General features: G+C 49.3%; 2 protein-coding genes across 2 annotated transcripts; one reads left to right on the top strand and one right to left on the bottom strand.

Annotated features, from left to right (window-relative positions):
• Window positions 1-84: 84 nt before the first annotated feature.
• Window positions 85-5704, bottom strand: snx16 (sorting nexin 16). Its single transcript, XM_067378186.1, has 8 exons — window positions 5552-5704; window positions 4665-4989; window positions 4146-4232; window positions 3925-4073; window positions 3770-3839; window positions 1929-2065; window positions 1732-1848; window positions 85-1320 (listed from the first exon to the last, which is right to left on the bottom strand). The coding sequence occupies exons 2-8, from the start codon at window positions 4971-4973 to the stop codon at window positions 1221-1223; spliced, it is 969 nt and encodes a 322-aa protein (XP_067234287.1). The 5' UTR covers window positions 4974-4989; window positions 5552-5704; the 3' UTR covers window positions 85-1220.
• A 212-nt stretch (window positions 5705-5916) lies between these two features.
• pigm (phosphatidylinositol glycan anchor biosynthesis, class M) lies at window positions 5917-17321 on the top strand. Its single transcript, XM_067378185.1, has 5 exons — window positions 5917-6156; window positions 6552-7069; window positions 7380-7638; window positions 16271-16372; window positions 16453-17321. Exons 1-5 carry the CDS (start codon window positions 6004-6006, stop codon window positions 16615-16617), a joined length of 1197 nt encoding a protein of 398 aa, XP_067234286.1. The 5' UTR covers window positions 5917-6003; the 3' UTR covers window positions 16618-17321.
• The last annotated feature ends 32 nt before the right edge of the window (window positions 17322-17353 follow it).

Genomic DNA, 17353 nt, shown 5'->3' with positions numbered 1-17353 from the left:
ACAGACACACACACACTGACACAAACACACAAACACACACCAGTATAATCACTGTGAGTTTATATTTTATCAAAGTGTCAGAAACGACAGTGCAGCACTTCAGTATTTATAGTGTGTTTATTGTGAAACTGAATGAAATGTTTGATTCGCTCACAGCTCCGCTTCTGATCGATGATCTTCAACAGAAAACAGTGAAGAACAAGATTAACTTCAACTACATACACAGACTTCACCTCGTATTTCCACTTAAAGTTTCACAAAAAAGCCCATTTTATTACATTTCTAACGGTCAGAACATTGGAAATTCCTCCACCGAAAGTATTTGTGTCCATTCCTCTGAACATCATAGTGTATTTGCATAACAGTTGTTGTCAGAACAAGAAACGGAGGACTAAACAAAACATGACGTTACAAACGTTAGGGATATTGCTGTAAACGTGAAGTCAATAGAGTTTAATAGAGTTTAAATCACTTCATCTGCTTACCGACTCCCATCTCCCATGCTTTGGCTGAGTAAAAACCTGATAAATCAACCAATCGATCACAAATCACCTGGACAGACATTCTGAAACCCAACCAACGGAAAGCACATTTTAATATTTTTGTCATATAAATACATAAAATTCTGCTGAGGGAAAAGACGCAAGGCACCGTGTCATCAGTGAAACTCGTGTGTGTGTGTGTGTGTGTGTGTGTGTGTGTGTGTGGAAAGGCACACAGCTCTACTGTAGTGTTCGGACATGATTTCATCAAGGAGTGTAGAAGCATCTATCCCATAATCCCTCAGGACAGTAAAGTGCACGATGTGTCCTGCTACAGACCGCAGACAGGAGCTTCCGGCCTCGTCTGTGATCAACACCAACACACACGAGAGAAAATATGGCTTCAAACTAAAAACTCACACTAGCAGCACTTCACGATCATGACCTCAGATCCACTGAACCGGTCATGTGATCTGTGGAGTGACGTCATCACCGCCTGAACCGATGTGATGTGAAAACGTGCACGAGTCGCTCATTTACACCTCAAAAACTGGGAAGAAAACAGACGTGACCCTGAGAACAGACAGATGCTTCTCCAGCCACAGTGTGGCGCTGATTGTCTGAGCGATCCTGCCTGCTGTCGTCGGGTGAGACGTGTGTGTCTTTGGGCTGAGCGAACAGATCACATGACGCCTCCACGGCCGCACACGAGAACACGGAGGAGAGATGCAGAGACGGTCAGTGTTGGAGATGAGTGACCTGAATGACAGGAGGAGAAGAGCTGATGACGGCCGGACCGCACCAGCACACGGAGCTCTGAGACGACTGGAGCGCACATCTGCACACACACACACACACACACACACACACACACACACAGATGTTAGTGCAGCTGCATTACATTTTAAAGTCATGATCAAATAAAAGTAGCAACAGATTTTTTTCTTCCGTATTGCGACATGGATTATCAAAAAAGTTCAAAATGTAGGATGGACTTGGTTCTGATTGGATGTCGAGATATGGGTGTGGCACTCAACAGTGTATGCAGATGAGCGTGAGCTTGAGGGGCGGAGTTTAAGTGCACTAAATGATTGGAGAAGATCAGCATTCTTCAGCAGAGAGAAGATTGATTTAGAAAATAGATCCAGTCATTATGAAATTAGCATGACATGTCATTTACTTTAGCATTGAAATAAAACAAAAAGTCAAAAATACAAAGTTGTTCTCAATCTGGATCTGGAGGACTCACTGGTTTTCATCGGGCAGCTCCTGATCGGCTTCAACAGCAGAAGACTCGACGTCCACACTGCTGTCGCTGCCCGCGCCGGACGCACAACACGGACTGTCTGGAGTCAGAACCTCCCCGCTGAACACAGAGAGAGAGAGAGAGAGAGAGTCTGTACACCTGCAGCGATGCTGTCAGTCTGTCATCTGTTTTAGATTTACCTGACTCGCCCTTCCAGTGCTTGAATGTGCCGCTCTTTCTCCTCCAGTGTTTTCTTCAAGCAGTTTATCTCCCGCTGTTTTTCAAGAAGCTCCTTCTGAAGCCTGTAGTTACTCTCCTCTAGAGTCTCACAGAACGCCTGGAGTCAGACAGCATTTTTATTAACTGTCTTAAAGCATTAGTTCACCCAAAAATGAAAATAATGTCATTAATTTCTCTCCCTCATGTCGTTCCACACCTTCGTTCATCTTCAGAACACAAATTAAGATATTTTTGATGAAATCAGAGAGGTATATGACTCATATAATAATATAATCAACACTTTCAAGGTCCAGAAAGGAACTAAAGACATCGTTAAAACAGTCATGTGACTGCAGTGGTTCAACCTGTTATGAAGAGACGAGAATACTTTTTGTGTGCAAAAACAAAACAAAAATAACCACTTTATTTCAACAATCTCTTCTCTTCTGTGTCATTTTCATTTGTGTTTACATCCAGCGCTTCCAGGTTCATCGTCAGAACGCTGACTTATTATTGGCTGACTCCTGCGTCACATGATCAGCTTTGGCCAATACTGAGCCGGCGTTCGGACGTAAACACAGAAGCTTCACTGTGATTACTGCGTCACATGATCAGCTTTGGCCAATACTGAGCTGGTGTTCGGACGTAAACACGGAAGCTTCACTGTGATTACTGCGTCACATGATCAGCTTTGGCCAATACTGAGCCGGCGTTCGGACGTAAACACGGAAGCTTCACTGTGATTACTGCGTCACATGATCAGCTTTGGCCAATACTGAGCTGGTGTTCGGACGTAAACACGGAAGCTTCACTGTGATTACTGCGTCACATGATCAGCTTTGGCCAATACTGAGCTGGTGTTCGGACGTAAACACGGAAGCTTCACTCTGATTACTGCGTCACATGATCAGCTTTGGCCAATACTGAGCCGGCGTTCGGACGTAAACACGGAAGCTTCACTGTGATTACTGCGTCACATGATCAGCTTTGGCCAATACTGAGCTGGTGTTCGGACGTAAACACGGAAGCTTCACTGTGTTACTGCGTCACATGAGTAAGATAATGACACAGAAGAGAAGAGATTGCTGAATAAAGTGGTTATTTTTGTGCACAAAAAGTATTCTCGTCTCTTCATAACATTAAGGTTGAACCACTGCAGTCACATGACTGTTTTAACAATGTCTTTGGTTCCTTTCTGGACCTTGAAAGTGTTGATTATATTGCTGTCTATAGACGAGCCTCTCGGATTTTTATCAAAAATATCTTAATTTGTGTTCTGAAGATGAACGAAGGTGTGGAACGACATGAGGGAGAGAAATTAATGAGAGAAATTTACAATTTTGGGTGAACTAACCCTTTAATATTTTTATGTAGTTCACCAGACAGTTACATTATATTTGAAAAGGTGTATATAACATAATATAAAGAATGAATATTATTTGTCAATTAAAAAATAGCCACAGTTCGCCCGTTCCTACGGACTCCTGACCTGCGCTGCAAATAACGATGAAGATATTTTTCCACTCGTTGGATTAAAAATGAGTAACCGCACATGTGCAGAAGCGTCTCGTGCCATCATGAATAATTATGAGACACCGACGCATCATCAGTGTACCACAACACTTCAAAACTTGGGAAATGAAAATACCACAAAAATGTTTTCTCCTAAAGTTAAAATTCAAAGAGGTTAGCATTGTCTTCCCGTTCACATCTACAAATGCAGTATTGAGTGATGTCAGAACCCGACAGACGAATTCGTTCACCCCACAGAAAAACCTCAAACTAGTCTTCCGGGTTCTGACGTCATCCCGGTCACACTCACCCGACTCTCCTCAAGACTGTCAAACGGGCCGGGAGGATCGTCCAGACACAAGAACTCCCGAACCGCCACACTGAGGAACAGTTAGTCTGTCACACACTAACTTCAGTCAAGCTTCAGATTTATGCGTGTACGAGCAGAGCAGGGCAGCGGCTCACCAGTTGGCGATGTCTTTATGGGCCGCGAGGTTCTGGAGGAAGGCCTGCAGGCCCAGCTGTCTGTCCTCCAAGAAGTCGGTCTCATAGTTGTCTTTGAACCAGCGCTTCGGAGGAAGAGACAGTCTGAATCCAGGGAACATCTCCTTCAGCTGAAGACAGCGAGCGCTTCGGTGACACCACGTACTTTATGAGCAACATAACCACTGCAACATCTTACTGACCTTGTCATTGAGTCTGGAGAAGTCAGTATAGCGTCTGAACACGACCCAGCTCTCGTCCAGAGTCTTCCTCACCAGAACCTTATAGACCTGCAGCAGATGGACATTCACCCATGCAAATAAACTCACATGATATTTTGAATCAGTGGTTAAGAACACATGTCAAACTGATCTGCAGTGTTTGCACCAGATTACAGTACGTGAAAACATACACACGGCAAAAGGAGATTTAAATCCCAAGAACCTGTACTGGTTATCACACGTCAATCACGCATGTTTGTGCTTCTGTTTACCGTATTTGATATATTTCTTCATTTGTGCTGTGAAGTCTTGAAATGACACGAGGATGAACTAACCCTATCAACACAAATTTGTCAGTGTAGACAAGCGTGATGTTGTGTTTATTTTGGTTAATGATGTAAAACCATTTCTTCTTTTTTTTGTTCCTGATGATCTTTGTAGGAACGTATGAGCCTAACCCTGACCTCATAAAGCCCTTAATGTCAGATTTGAAGGACTCACTGTGAATTTGGCCCTCTCCTCCATCACCTCGTACCCCAGGACGGTGGGCGTGATGGGCCGCTCCTCCCAGCCCTGTCCCGGGCTCTCCGGCGGGCCGTCCGGTTGTGGGTAGCTTGAGTATTCCACCGAGCGCTCGGTGCCGTTGAGCCTGGCGCGGGTGACGGGACTCTGGCACGGCGCAGTGAAGCATCTGTCCGGGACCGAGGAGTCGCTGCCCACAGACGCTGCCCTCTGCGGCCGCCGGGCCTTACTGTCCGCCCGCGGAGCTCTGTCTATCGGCACCGGTACCGGAACAAACGGTGCGGCCATCGCTGATACACACGGCCTGAGGACACACACACACACACACACACACACACACACACACACACACACTTTACTGACTTTAATCAAATGTCATTGCTGCAAACAGGACTTTTCCCAGATCAGGCCTTGTTTTGACTGCAGATGAAGCTGAATTATGACTCCGTACAGCAGAACAGGAGTTTTTCTTAAACTGATGAACTTTACAGTTATTGAACTGAACGGAATTTATATGAATAAAGACACTCTTATCTTGCTGCAGCTGCTTTACAGCTGAAACTGAATTTGATGAAGTTATTGATTCTGTTTTTTCTTTGAAACGATTTATAGTGTATAAAACATAGAAATAAAGCTGACTTGACATGAGCGCTGAAGTCTGATCTCTGAGGACTGATGTCAGTCTGATCAGGGTCACAAACACTTTTACAGTCGAATGAGCGTCAATCATCTCGTGACGCCACAGATATCAACAACACGCGATAACTACACGAGATCAGATTCACAACGTTTAATAATATTATGTAGTCCATTTACATTTCATATTTCCTTTAATAATAATAACAAGTAAATATGTTCATCTTTACTGTATGTTTTGCTCGCTGTTATTCCTCCATCCACCGTCTGACGCTCGGCCGGATATACGTCATCACGCCACGGCGGAGATGATGTATAACGTACACTTGAAACAGAAATGTGCATAACTATGAATAAATACTAATATTTTACGTAACGTTATTAAATCGGTTCGCTCGAACTGGACTGCTGCGATATTTAGACGAGATGTTAGTTGTGTTTTTAATCAAACAACATAATTACTGAACAAACACGTGATCGTGTTGAACTGACAGAGAATCGCTAGAGAGGAAATGACGAGTGTCCAAAAGAGGCGGAGTTTCGTCTCTAACGGCTTCTCCGATTGGTCAGACGCTCGTGCCCCTCAGTCACGTGAGCTCGAGACGAGGCTGAATGGGTTTTCAGGAAGCTTGATTCGCTGTGTCGTGTATTTTAAGTGTTTGGTTCGTTAGATGTGTGTGTGATGGATGTTCGGGTGTGTGGGATGTTCAGCGCCGCGGTTCTGATCCGTTTAGTTCTGCTGCTCTTTGGCGTTTATCAGGATCAGAATCTGCAGCTCAAATACACTGATGTGGATTATCACGTGTTCACTGACGCGTCCAGATTCATCACACAGGTGACAGACACACTGATCAATGACAGATTATCGATCCGACATTCAGACTGCTGCGCCGCCGGAGACCCGGGTTCGAGTCCCGCTGTGTGCAGAACACACACACACACACACACTCACACACACACTCTCTCTCTCCCTCTCTCTCCCCCTCATATATATATATATATATTCAGTTTTTATACTTAATAAACATGCAGATGCTTTAAATGCTTTAATAAAAAGTGTTTGTATAAACATGCAAGTCAGACAATGATTGTAATGATGTTTTAAACTCTCAGTCCAAGGCCTGATTTTTTTTCTTATGTTGTGGAAATGGGCTTCCATAGAGTCGATAATCTTACACTGAAAGAGACGCAGGAGCATCACAGGTCAGCTAAACTGCTGTTTGTGTGCAGGGCGAGAGTCCGTACAGCAGATCCACGTTCCGCTACACGCCTCTGCTGGCGCTGATCCTGACTCCCAACGTCCTGCTGACCGCACACTTCGGGAAGCTTCTGTTCGTGGCCTGCGATCTTCTGTCCGGGCTGCTGGTCCTGCGGCTGCTGGCTCTCCGTGGGGCGTCTCACAGCACGGCCTGTGTTTGCTGCGGCCTGTGGCTGCTGAACCCGCTGCCCATCGGCGTGTCGACGCGCGGGAACGCAGAGTCTCTGCTGGCTGTGCTGGTTCTGTCCACGCTGCTGTGTCTGGAGTCCAGGAGACGGACATCCGCTGCAATCCTCTTCGGCCTGTCCGTCCACATGAAGATCTACCCTGTCACCTACGCGCTACCCATTGCGCTTTCTCTGGCCGAGGCCCCGTCCCGGAAGCGAGGACTGATCCAGAACCTCATCCGGTGCTTCAGCAAGGATCTGCTGCTGTTTGCTGCTGTTTCTGGATCTGTGTTCCTGGCTCTGAACGTGACCTTCTACTGCATGTACGTGCGCGCTTCTGCACAAACGCTTTGTTGTGAATTTCATTTATACAAGGAGAAGCATCATGAAGTCTTATCATGTTCCTCCTTCACTCGTGTTTAAAAGCATCCCATGATGCACCTCACGAATATCTGGAGTGAGCAGAGCTGGAATATACTCAGTTTTACTTGTGTCTCTACATCATTCCTATTCATCCATATGAATTATTTCACTGCACTATTCTTCCAACATGAGGAAAATAATATATATATATATATATATATATAATAATTAAGAATGAGAAAATCAGTTCTGTCTTGTTGTGTTTTGTAGTTACGGATGGGATTTCCTCCACGAGACGTATCTGTACCACGTGACGCGCAGAGACATCCGGCACAACTTCTCTCCGTATTTCTACCTGCTGTACCTGACGGCGGAGCGGAGCTGGAGCGGGAGTCTGGCGCTCGTCTGCTTCCTGCCGCAGCTGCTCCTGCTGCTGCTCTCATCGCTGGCCTTCCGCTCCGACCTGCCCTTCTGCTGCTTCCTTCACACCGCCATCTTCGTCAGCTTCAACAAAGTCTGCACGTCTCAGGTACACTCGTCTGTCACAGGTGCACTCGTCTGTCACAGGTGCACTCGTCTGTCACAGGTGCACTCGTCTGTCACAGGTACACTCGTCTGTCACAGGTGCACTCGTCTGTCTCAGGTGCACTCGTCTGTCTCAGGTGCACTCGTCTGTCTCAGGTGCACTCGTCTGTCACAGGTGTACTCGTCTGTCTCAGGTGCACTCGTCTGTCTCAGGTGCACTCGTCTGTCTCAGGTACACTCGTCTGTCACAGGTGCACTCGTCTGTCACAGGTGTACTCGTCTGTCTCAGGTGCACTCGTCTGTCTCAGGTGTACTCGTCTGTCTCAGGTGCACTCGTCTGTCTCAGGTGCACTCGTCTGTCTCAGGTGTACTCGTCTGTCTCAGGTGCACTCGTCTGTCACAGGTACACTCGTCTGTCACAGGTGCACGCGTCTGTCACAGGTACACTCGTCTGTCTCAGGTACACTCGTCTGTCTCAGGTGCACTCGTCTGTCACAGGTACACTCGTCTGTCTCAGGTGCACTCGTCTGTCACAGGTACACTCGTCTGTCACAGGTGCACGCGTCTGTCACAGGTACACTCGTCTGTCACAGGTACACTCGTCTGTCACAGGTGTACTCGTCTGTCACAGGTGCACTCGTCTGTCACAGGTACACTCGTCTGTCTCAGGTGCACTCGTCTGTCACAGGTGTACTCGTCTGTCTCAGGTGCACTCGTCTGTCACAGGTACACTCGTCTGTCTCAGGTGCACTCGTCTGTCTCAGGTGTACTCGTCTGTCTCAGGTGCACTCGTCTGTCTCAGGTGCACTCGTCTGTCACAGGTGTACTCGTCTGTCTCAGGTGCACTCGTCTGTCTCAGGTGTACTCGTCTGTCTCAGGTGCACTCGTCTGTCTCAGGTGCACTCGTCTGTCTCAGGTGTACTCGTCTGTCTCAGGTGCACTCGTCTGTCACAGGTACACTCGTCTGTCACAGGTGCACGCGTCTGTCACAGGTACACTCGTCTGTCTCAGGTGCACTCGTCTGTCACAGGTACACTCGTCTGTCACAGGTGCACGCGTCTGTCACAGGTACACTCGTCTGTCACAGGTACACTCGTCTGTCACAGGTGCACTCGTCTGTCACAGGTGCACTCGTCTGTCACAGGTACACTCGTCTGTCTCAGGTGCACTCGTCTGTCACAGGTGTACTCGTCTGTCTCAGGTGCACTCGTCTGTCACAGGTACACTCGTCTGTCTCAGGTGCACTCGTCTGTCTCAGGTGTACTCGTCTGTCTCAGGTGCACTCGTCTGTCTCAGGTGCACTCGTCTGTCTCAGGTGTACTCATCTGTCTCAGGTGCACTCGTCTGTCACAGGTACACTCGTCTGTCACAGGTGCACGCGTCTGTCACAGGTACACTCGTCTGTCTCAGGTGCACTCGTCTGTCACAGGTACACTCGTCTGTCACAGGTGCACTCGTCTGTCACAGGTACACTCGTCTGTCACAGGTACACTCGTCTGTCACAGGTGTACTCGTCTGTCACAGGTGTACTCGTCTGTCACAGGTACACTCGTCTGTCTCAGGTGCACTCGTCTGTCACAGGTGTACTCGTCTGTCTCAGGTGCACTCGTCTGTCACAGGTGCACTCGTCTGTCTCAGGTGCACTCGTCTGTCACAGGTGCACTCGTCTGTCACAGGTGCACTCGTCTGTCACAGGTGCACTCGTCTGTCTCAGGTGCACTCGTCTGTCACAGGTGCACTCGTCTGTCACAGGTGCACTCGTCTGTCACAGGTGCACTCGTCTGTCACAGGTACACTCGTCTGTCACAGGTACACTCGTCTGTCTCAGGTGCACTCGTCTGTCACAGGTACACTCGTCTGTCACAGGTGCACTCGTCTGTCACAGGTACACTCGTCTGTCACAGGTACACTCGTCTGTCACAGGTGCACTCGTCTGTCACAGGTGCACTCGTCTGTCACAGGTACACTCGTCTGTCTCAGGTGCACTCGTCTGTCACAGGTGTACTCGTCTGTCTCAGGTGCACTCGTCTGTCACAGGTGCACTCGTCTGTCACAGGTGCACTCGTCTGTCACAGGTGCACTCGTCTGTCACAGGTGGACTCGTCTGTCACAGGTGCACTCGTCTGTCACAGGTGCACTCGTCTGTCTCAGGTGCACTCGTCTGTCACAGGTGCACTCGTCTGTCACAGGTGCACTCGTCTGTCACAGGTGCACTCGTCTGTCACAGGTACACTCGTCTGTCACAGGTGCACTCGTCTGTCACAGGTGCACTCTTCTGTCACAGGTGCACTCGTCTGTCACAGGTGCACTCGTCTGTCTCAGGTGCACTCGTCTGTCACAGGTGCACTCGTCTGTCACAGGTGCACTCGTCTGTCTCAGGTGCACTCGTCTGTCACAGGTGCACTCGTCTGTCACAGGTGCACTCGTCTGTCACAGGTGCACTCGTCTGTCACAGGTGCACTCGTCTGTCTCAGGTGCACTCGTCTGTCACAGGTGCACTCGTCTGTCACAGGTGCACTCGTCTGTCACAGGTGCACTCGTCTGTCACAGGTGCACTCGTCTGTCTCAGGTGCACTCGTCTGTCACAGGTGCACTCGTCTGTCTCAGGTGCACTCGTCTGTCACAGGTGCACTCGTCTGTCTCAGGTGCACTCGTCTGTCACAGGTGCACTCGTCTGTCTCAGGTGCACTCGTCTGTCACAGGTGCACTCGTCTGTCACAGGTGCACTCGTCTGTCTCAGGTGCACTCGTCTGTCACAGGTGCACTCGTCTGTCACAGGTGCACTCGTCTGTCACAGGTGCACTCGTCTGTCTCAGGTGCACTCGTCTGTCACAGGTGCACTCGTCTGTCACAGGTGCACTCGTCTGTCACAGGTGCACTCGTCTGTCTCAGGTGCACTCGTCTGTCACAGGTGCACTCGTCTGTCACAGGTGCACTCGTCTGTCACAGGTGCACTCGTCTGTCTCAGGTGCACTCGTCTGTCACAGGTGCACTCGTCTGTCACAGGTGCACTCGTCTGTCACAGGTACACTCGTCTGTCACAGGTGCACTCGTCTGTCACAGGTGCACTCGTCTGTCACAGGTGCACTCGTCTGTCACAGGTACACTCGTCTGTCTCAGGTACACTCGTCTGTCTCAGGTACACTCGTCTGTCTCAGGTACACTCGTCTGTCTCAGGTACACTCGTCTGTCTCAGGTACACTCGTCTGTCTCAGGTACACTCGTCTGTCACAGGTACACTCGTCTGTCACAGGTGCACTCGTCTGTCTCAGGTGCACTCGTCTGTCACAGGTACACTCGTCTGTCTCAGGTACACTCGTCTGTCTCAGGTACACTCGTCTGTCACAGGTACACTCGTCTGTCACAGGTGCACTCGTCTGTCACAGGTGCACTCGTCTGTCACAGGTACACTCGTCTGTCACAGGTACACTCGTCTGTCACAGGTACACTCGTCTGTCACAGGTACACTCGTCTGTCACAGGTACACTCGTCTGTCTCGTCTGTCACAGGTACACTCGTTTGTCTCAGGTACACTCGTCTGTCTCGTCTGTCACAGGTGCACTCGTCTGTCACAGGTGCTCTCGTCTGTCTCAGGTGCACTCGTCTGTCTCAGGTACACTCGTCTGTCACAGGTGCACTCGTCTGTCACAGGTGCACTCGTCTGTCACAGGTGCACTCGTCTGTCTCAGGTACACTCGTCTGTCACAGGTACACTCGTCTGTCACAGGTGCACTCGTCTGTCACAGGTACACTCGTCTGTCTCGTCTGTCACAGGTGCACTCGTCTGTCACAGGTACACTCGTCTGTCTCGTCTGTCACAGGTACACTCGTCTGTCTCAGGTACACTCGTCTGTCACAGGTGCACTCGTCTGTCACAGGTGCACTCGTCTGTCTCAGGTGCACTCGTCTGTCACAGGTGCACTCGTCTGTCACAGGTACACTCGTCTGTCACAGGTACACTCGTCTGTCTCAGGTACACTCGTCTGTCACAGGTGCACTCGTCTGTCACAGGTGCACTCGTCTGTCACAGGTGCACTCGTCTGTCACAGGTACACTCGTCTGTCACAGGTGCACTCGTCTGTCACAGGTGCACTCGTCTGTCTCAGGTACACTCGTCTGTCACAGGTGCACTCGTCTGTCACAGGTACACTCGTCTGTCACAGGTGCACTCGTCTGTCACAGGTACACTCGTCTGTCTCAGGTACACTCGTCTGTCACAGGTACACTCGTCTGTCACAGGTACACTCGTCTGTCTCAGGTACACTCGTCTGTCTCGTCTGTCACAGGTACACTCGTCTGTCTCAGGTACACTCGTCTGTCTCGTCTTTCACAGGTACACTCGTCTGTCTCAGGTACACTCGTCTGTCTCAGGTACACTCGTCTGTCACAGGTACACTCGTCTGTCACAGGTGCACTTGTCTGTCACAGGTACACTCGTCTGTCTCGTCTGTCACAGGTACACTCGTTTGTCTCAGGTACACTCGTCTGTCTCGTCTGTCACAGGTGCTCTCGTCTGTCACAGGTGCACTCGTCTGTCACAGGTGCTCTCGTCTGTCTCAGGTGCACTCGTCTGTCTCAGGTGCACTCGTCTGTCACAGGTGCACTCGTCTGTCACAGGTGCACTCGTCTGTCACAGGTGCACTCGTCTGTCACAGGTGCACTCGTCTGTCTCAGGTACACTCGTCTGTCACAGGTGCACTCGTCTGTCACAGGTGCACTCGTCTGTCACAGGTGCACTCGTCTGTCTCAGGTGCACTCGTCTGTCACAGGTGCACTCGTCTGTCACAGGTGCACTCGTCTGTCACAGGTACACTCGTCTGTCACAGGTGCACTCGTCTGTCACAGGTGCACTCGTCTGTCTCAGGTACACTCGTCTGTCTCAGGTACACTCGTCTGTCACAGGTGCACTCGTCTGTCACAGGTGCACTCGTCTGTCACAGGTACACTCGTCTGTCTCAGGTACAATCGTCTGTCTCAGGTACACTCGTCTGTCTCAGGTGCACTCGTCTGTCACAGGTACACTCGTCTGTCACAGGTACACTCGTCTGTCTCAGGTACACTCGTCTGTCACAGGTGCACTCGTCTGTCACAGGTGCACTCGTCTGTCACAGGTGCACTCGTCTGTCACAGGTACACTCGTCTGTCACAGGTACACTCGTCTGTCTCAGGTACACTCGTCTGTCACAGGTGCACTCGTCTGTCACAGGTACACTCGTCTGTCTCAGGTACACTCGTCTGTCTCAGGTACACTCGTCTGTCTCAGGTGCACTCGTCTGTCACAGGTACACTCGTCTGTCTCAGGTACACTCGTCTGTCTCGTCTGTCACAGGTACACTCGTCTGTCTCAGGTACACTCGTCTGTCACAGGTACACTCGTCTGTCTCAGGTGCACTCGTCTGTCACAGGTACACTCGTCTGTCACAGGTACACTCGTCTGTCTCAGGTACACTCGTCTGTCTCAGGTACACTCGTCTGTCACAGGTACACTCGTCTGTCACAGGTGCACTCGTCTGTCACAGGTGCACTCGTCTGTCACAGGTGCACTCGTCTGTCACAGGTGCACTCGTCTGTCACAGGTGCACTCGTCTGTCACAGGTGCACTCGTCTGTCTCAGGTACACTCGTCTGTCACAGGTGCACTCGTCTGTCTCAGGTACACTCGTCTGTCACAGGTGCACTCGTCTGTCACAGGTACACTCGTCTGTCTCAGGTGCACTCGTCTGTCTCGTCTGTCACAGGTACACTCGTCTGTCTCAGGTACACTCGTCTGTCTCGTCTGTCACAGGTACACTCGTCTGTCTCAGGTACACTCGTCTGTCTCAGGTACACTCGTCTGTCTCGTCTGTCACAGGTACACTCGTCTGTCTCAGGTACACTCGTCTGTCTCGTCTTTCACAGGTACACTCGTCTGTCACAGGTACACTCGTCTGTCACAGGTGCACTCGTCTGTCTCAGGTGCACTCGTCTGTCACAGGTGCACCCGTCTGTCTCAGGTACACCCGTCTGTCACAGGTACACTCGTCTGTCACAGGTGCACTCGTCTGTCTCAGGTGCACTCGTCTGTCACAGGTGCACTCGTCTGTCACAGGTGCACTCGTCTGTCACAGGTGCACTCGTCTGTCTCAGGTGCACTCGTCTGTCACAGGTGCACTCGTCTGTCACAGGTGCACTCGTCTGTCTCAGGTGCACTCGTCTGTCACAGGTGCACTCGTCTGTCTCAGGTGCACTCGTCTGTCACAGGTGCACTCGTCTGTCTCAGGTGCACTCGTCTGTCACAGGTGCACTCGTCTGTCACAGGTGCACTCGTCTGTCTCAGGTGCACTCGTCTGTCACAGGTGCACTCGTCTGTCACAGGTGCACTCGTCTGTCTCAGGTGCACTCGTCTGTCTCAGGTGCACTCGTCTGTCACAGGTGCACTCGTCTGTCACAGGTGCACTCGTCTGTCTCAGGTGCACTCGTCTGTCTCAGGTGCACTCGTCTGTCACAGGTGCACTCGTCTGTCACAGGTGCACTCGTCTGTCACAGGTGCACTCGTCTGTCTCAGGTGCACTCGTCTGTCTCAGGTGCACTCGTCTGTCACAGGTGCACTCGTCTGTCTCAGGTGCACTCGTCTGTCTCAGGTGCACTCGTCTGTCACAGGTGCACTCGTCTGTCTCAGGTGCACTCGTCTGTCACAGGTGCACTCGTCTGTCTCAGGTGCACTCGTCTGTCTCAGGTGCACTCGTCTGTCACAGGTGCACTCGTCTGTCTCAGGTGCACTCGTCTGTCACAGGTGCACTCGTCTGTCTCAGGTGCACTCGTCTGTCACAGGTGCACTCGTCTGTCTCAGGTGCACTCGTCTGTCTCAGGTGCACTCGTCTGTCACAGGTGCACTCGTCTGTCACAGGTGCACTCGTCTGTCTCAGGTGCACTCGTCTGTCTCAGGTGCACTCGTCTGTCACAGGTGCACTCGTCTGTCTCAGGTGCACTCGTCTGTCACAGGTGCACTCGTCTGTCACAGGTGCACTCGTCTGTCACAGGTGCACTCGTCTGTCTCAGGTGCACTCGTCTGTCACAGGTGCACTCGTCTGTCACAGGTGCACTCGTCTGTCTCAGGTGCACTCGTCTGTCACAGGTGCACTCGTCTGTCACAGGTGCACTCGTCTGTCACAGGTGCACTCGTCTGTCACAGGTGCACTCGTCTGTCTCAGGTGCACTCGTCTGTCACAGGTACACTCGTCTGTCACAGGTGCACTCGTCTGTCACAGGTGCACTCGTCTGTCACAGGTACACTCGTCTGTCACAGGTGCACTCGTCTGTCACAGGTACACTCATCTGTCACAGGTACACAGCAGTTCAATTCATCTGTTATTTATTTCCCGAAGGCAGTTTGGTTGCAGCATACGAGCATATCACATAACACAACACATACACAAACTACAGAAAACACACAATCTTCCTAAAAAGTATTTACCTTAAATTTAAAAACTTTACAGCTGAGGGGATAAATGAATGTCTAAACCGATTCGTTTTAGTAACAGGAGTCTAACCCTAACCCTAATGCCAGAAGGGAGGAGGTGGAACTCATGATACAGGGTGTGAATCATCTGACCATATGCTCTGGGCTGTACCCAAAACCTGTCTATGATATAACTGGGCCACAGTCATCTGCTTCCTCCCCGTTATTTTATTTCCCTGATTTACAGTCCTCTCAATACAATTCCTATTTTTCACATTTAGAGAATTAAACCAGCACAGCAGTGAAAAAGATAACAGCGACTCAATATATGATCTGTAGAACACACACGTCAATGTTTTATCCATATTAAATTACCTTAATTTTCCCTAACAATACAATCCTCTTGCACAAAATCTCTGTATTTGGAGAAAAGGACAATTTATTATCCAAGACCAAACCCAAATATTTGTTCTGTTCAACACTCTCAATACCCACTCCAAGAACATTAACTTTAAAAAAGCCTTCTGACACCAGGCAATAAAGTCGTCATCCACAGGACCATGTGTGGAGTCGTCCTCACTCAATAGACTAACAACTACAGAATCATCAGCAAATTTTTTTAATATGCTTATTTCTAAAACTACTCCTACAATCATTTGTGTACAAGCTAAATAATAAGGGAGAGAGGACACATCCTTGTGGTGACCCGGTAGATGACACCCGCCATTCGGAAAAACAGTCATGAACTCTCTGAGTTCATTTCACAAGGAAATTTAAAATCCATCTTACAAGATTAAAATCCAACCCAAATTCAGTAGTGAAAATATGTTGCTGAATGGTGTTGAAAGCGGATGCAAATGCAAATGTTTTTGGCTTATCTAAGTGCTGAAGTACTAAGTGTGGGAGAGTTACTACTGCATCCTCTTCACCTCCTTTAACTCTATACGCAAATTGAAGGGGGTCTAAAGATCTCTGTGTCCTTTGCATAATTTCTCTCTTAAATAACTTTTCAGAACATTTAACAACTAAAGATGTAAGCGCCACAGGTCTAAAGTCATCTAATATCTGTACGTTATGCTTTTTTGGCACTGGAATCACCATCGACTGCTTCCACCGTGCAGGAACTTTTTGTGTTGTTGGGGCAGAACAAAACAGACACACGTCTGCTGTCTGAGGCTCATGTCTGTTTCTCTCCACAGTATTTTCTGTGGTATCTCTGTTTGCTGCCGGTGGTTTTGCCTCGTTTGACCCTGAGCTTGAGGCGAGGCTTCGGGCTGCTGCTGCTGTGGTTTGTGGGTCAGGTGAGTGAATATGAACGTCCTTCTTTATATATTCATGACAGCGTGAGCCTTTGATCGCTGTGATGTTCCTCTCTGTTCAGGCGCTCTGGCTATCGCCAGCTTATTACCTGGAGTTCGAGGGCTGGAACAGTTTTGCTCTCATCTGGATGGCCGGTCTGCTGTTTCTCCTGATAAACTCTCTCATACTGGGACAAATAATCTGCCATTACAGACCCGTAGAAGCTCAGCAGAAGAAAACAGACTGACAGACGTGTGCGAGAACAGAAGCGCTTCAGCATGAGAATGTTTTCACTGTACATAATCTGGCAACTAAATGATGCTAATGTGCAGCGATCACATGTACAGACGTGAAGGAGTGTTTTTATGCAGAAGCTGTCTGTCAGAAACTCTAATGGTGGATGGGATGATTCAGACCAGTAGATGTCGCCCAACAGCAGATCATGAGAGATCCACGGCACAGTCTGATTATCTGACAGACTCTTTAAGTGCTGGATGTCTAAAAACTTTACATTTAATAGAGAGTCAGTCACTGTCAGAGATGAGCTGGGGAGAATGTTTACTGGACTTACATTTCAGATTTTTAAATAGGTGTTTGCAGGTCACATCTAACTGTGTGTGTAAGTGAAGCTCCGCCCTGCCTGATGATGTCAGCACCAATAGGAATGAGTGTTGACTGGCAGTAGGCGGGGCATCTGAGAAAAGCAGCTCAATTCAAACAAGATTTGCTGCTCAACATCACTTGAGATGGAGTCTCTGCTGTTTGTCCTGTTCGATCAGGGTTAAACTGGATTAAACCTTCTTCTCCTGCTGTGACTAGTCTAACTCGCACTCGGTCTAGTTTGTATCATTAGACTAGAACTGTGTTTTAAGCTTGAAATATCTTCTCTGGTGGACATTTTTCCAAAATACTGGGCACAGTTTTAAACCAAAAAAGAGCATATAAAATGTGAATCAAAAGTGGAAACGTTTCTGTCATTATTC

This window comes from Chanodichthys erythropterus, chromosome 23, assembly GCF_024489055.1.
Source record: "Chanodichthys erythropterus isolate Z2021 chromosome 23, ASM2448905v1, whole genome shotgun sequence".
In the NCBI taxonomy this organism is placed as follows: Eukaryota; Metazoa; Chordata; class Actinopteri; order Cypriniformes; family Xenocyprididae; genus Chanodichthys; species Chanodichthys erythropterus.
The sequence above is the reverse complement of the archived record's forward strand: the minus strand, read 5'-3'. Positions and strand labels throughout refer to the sequence as shown.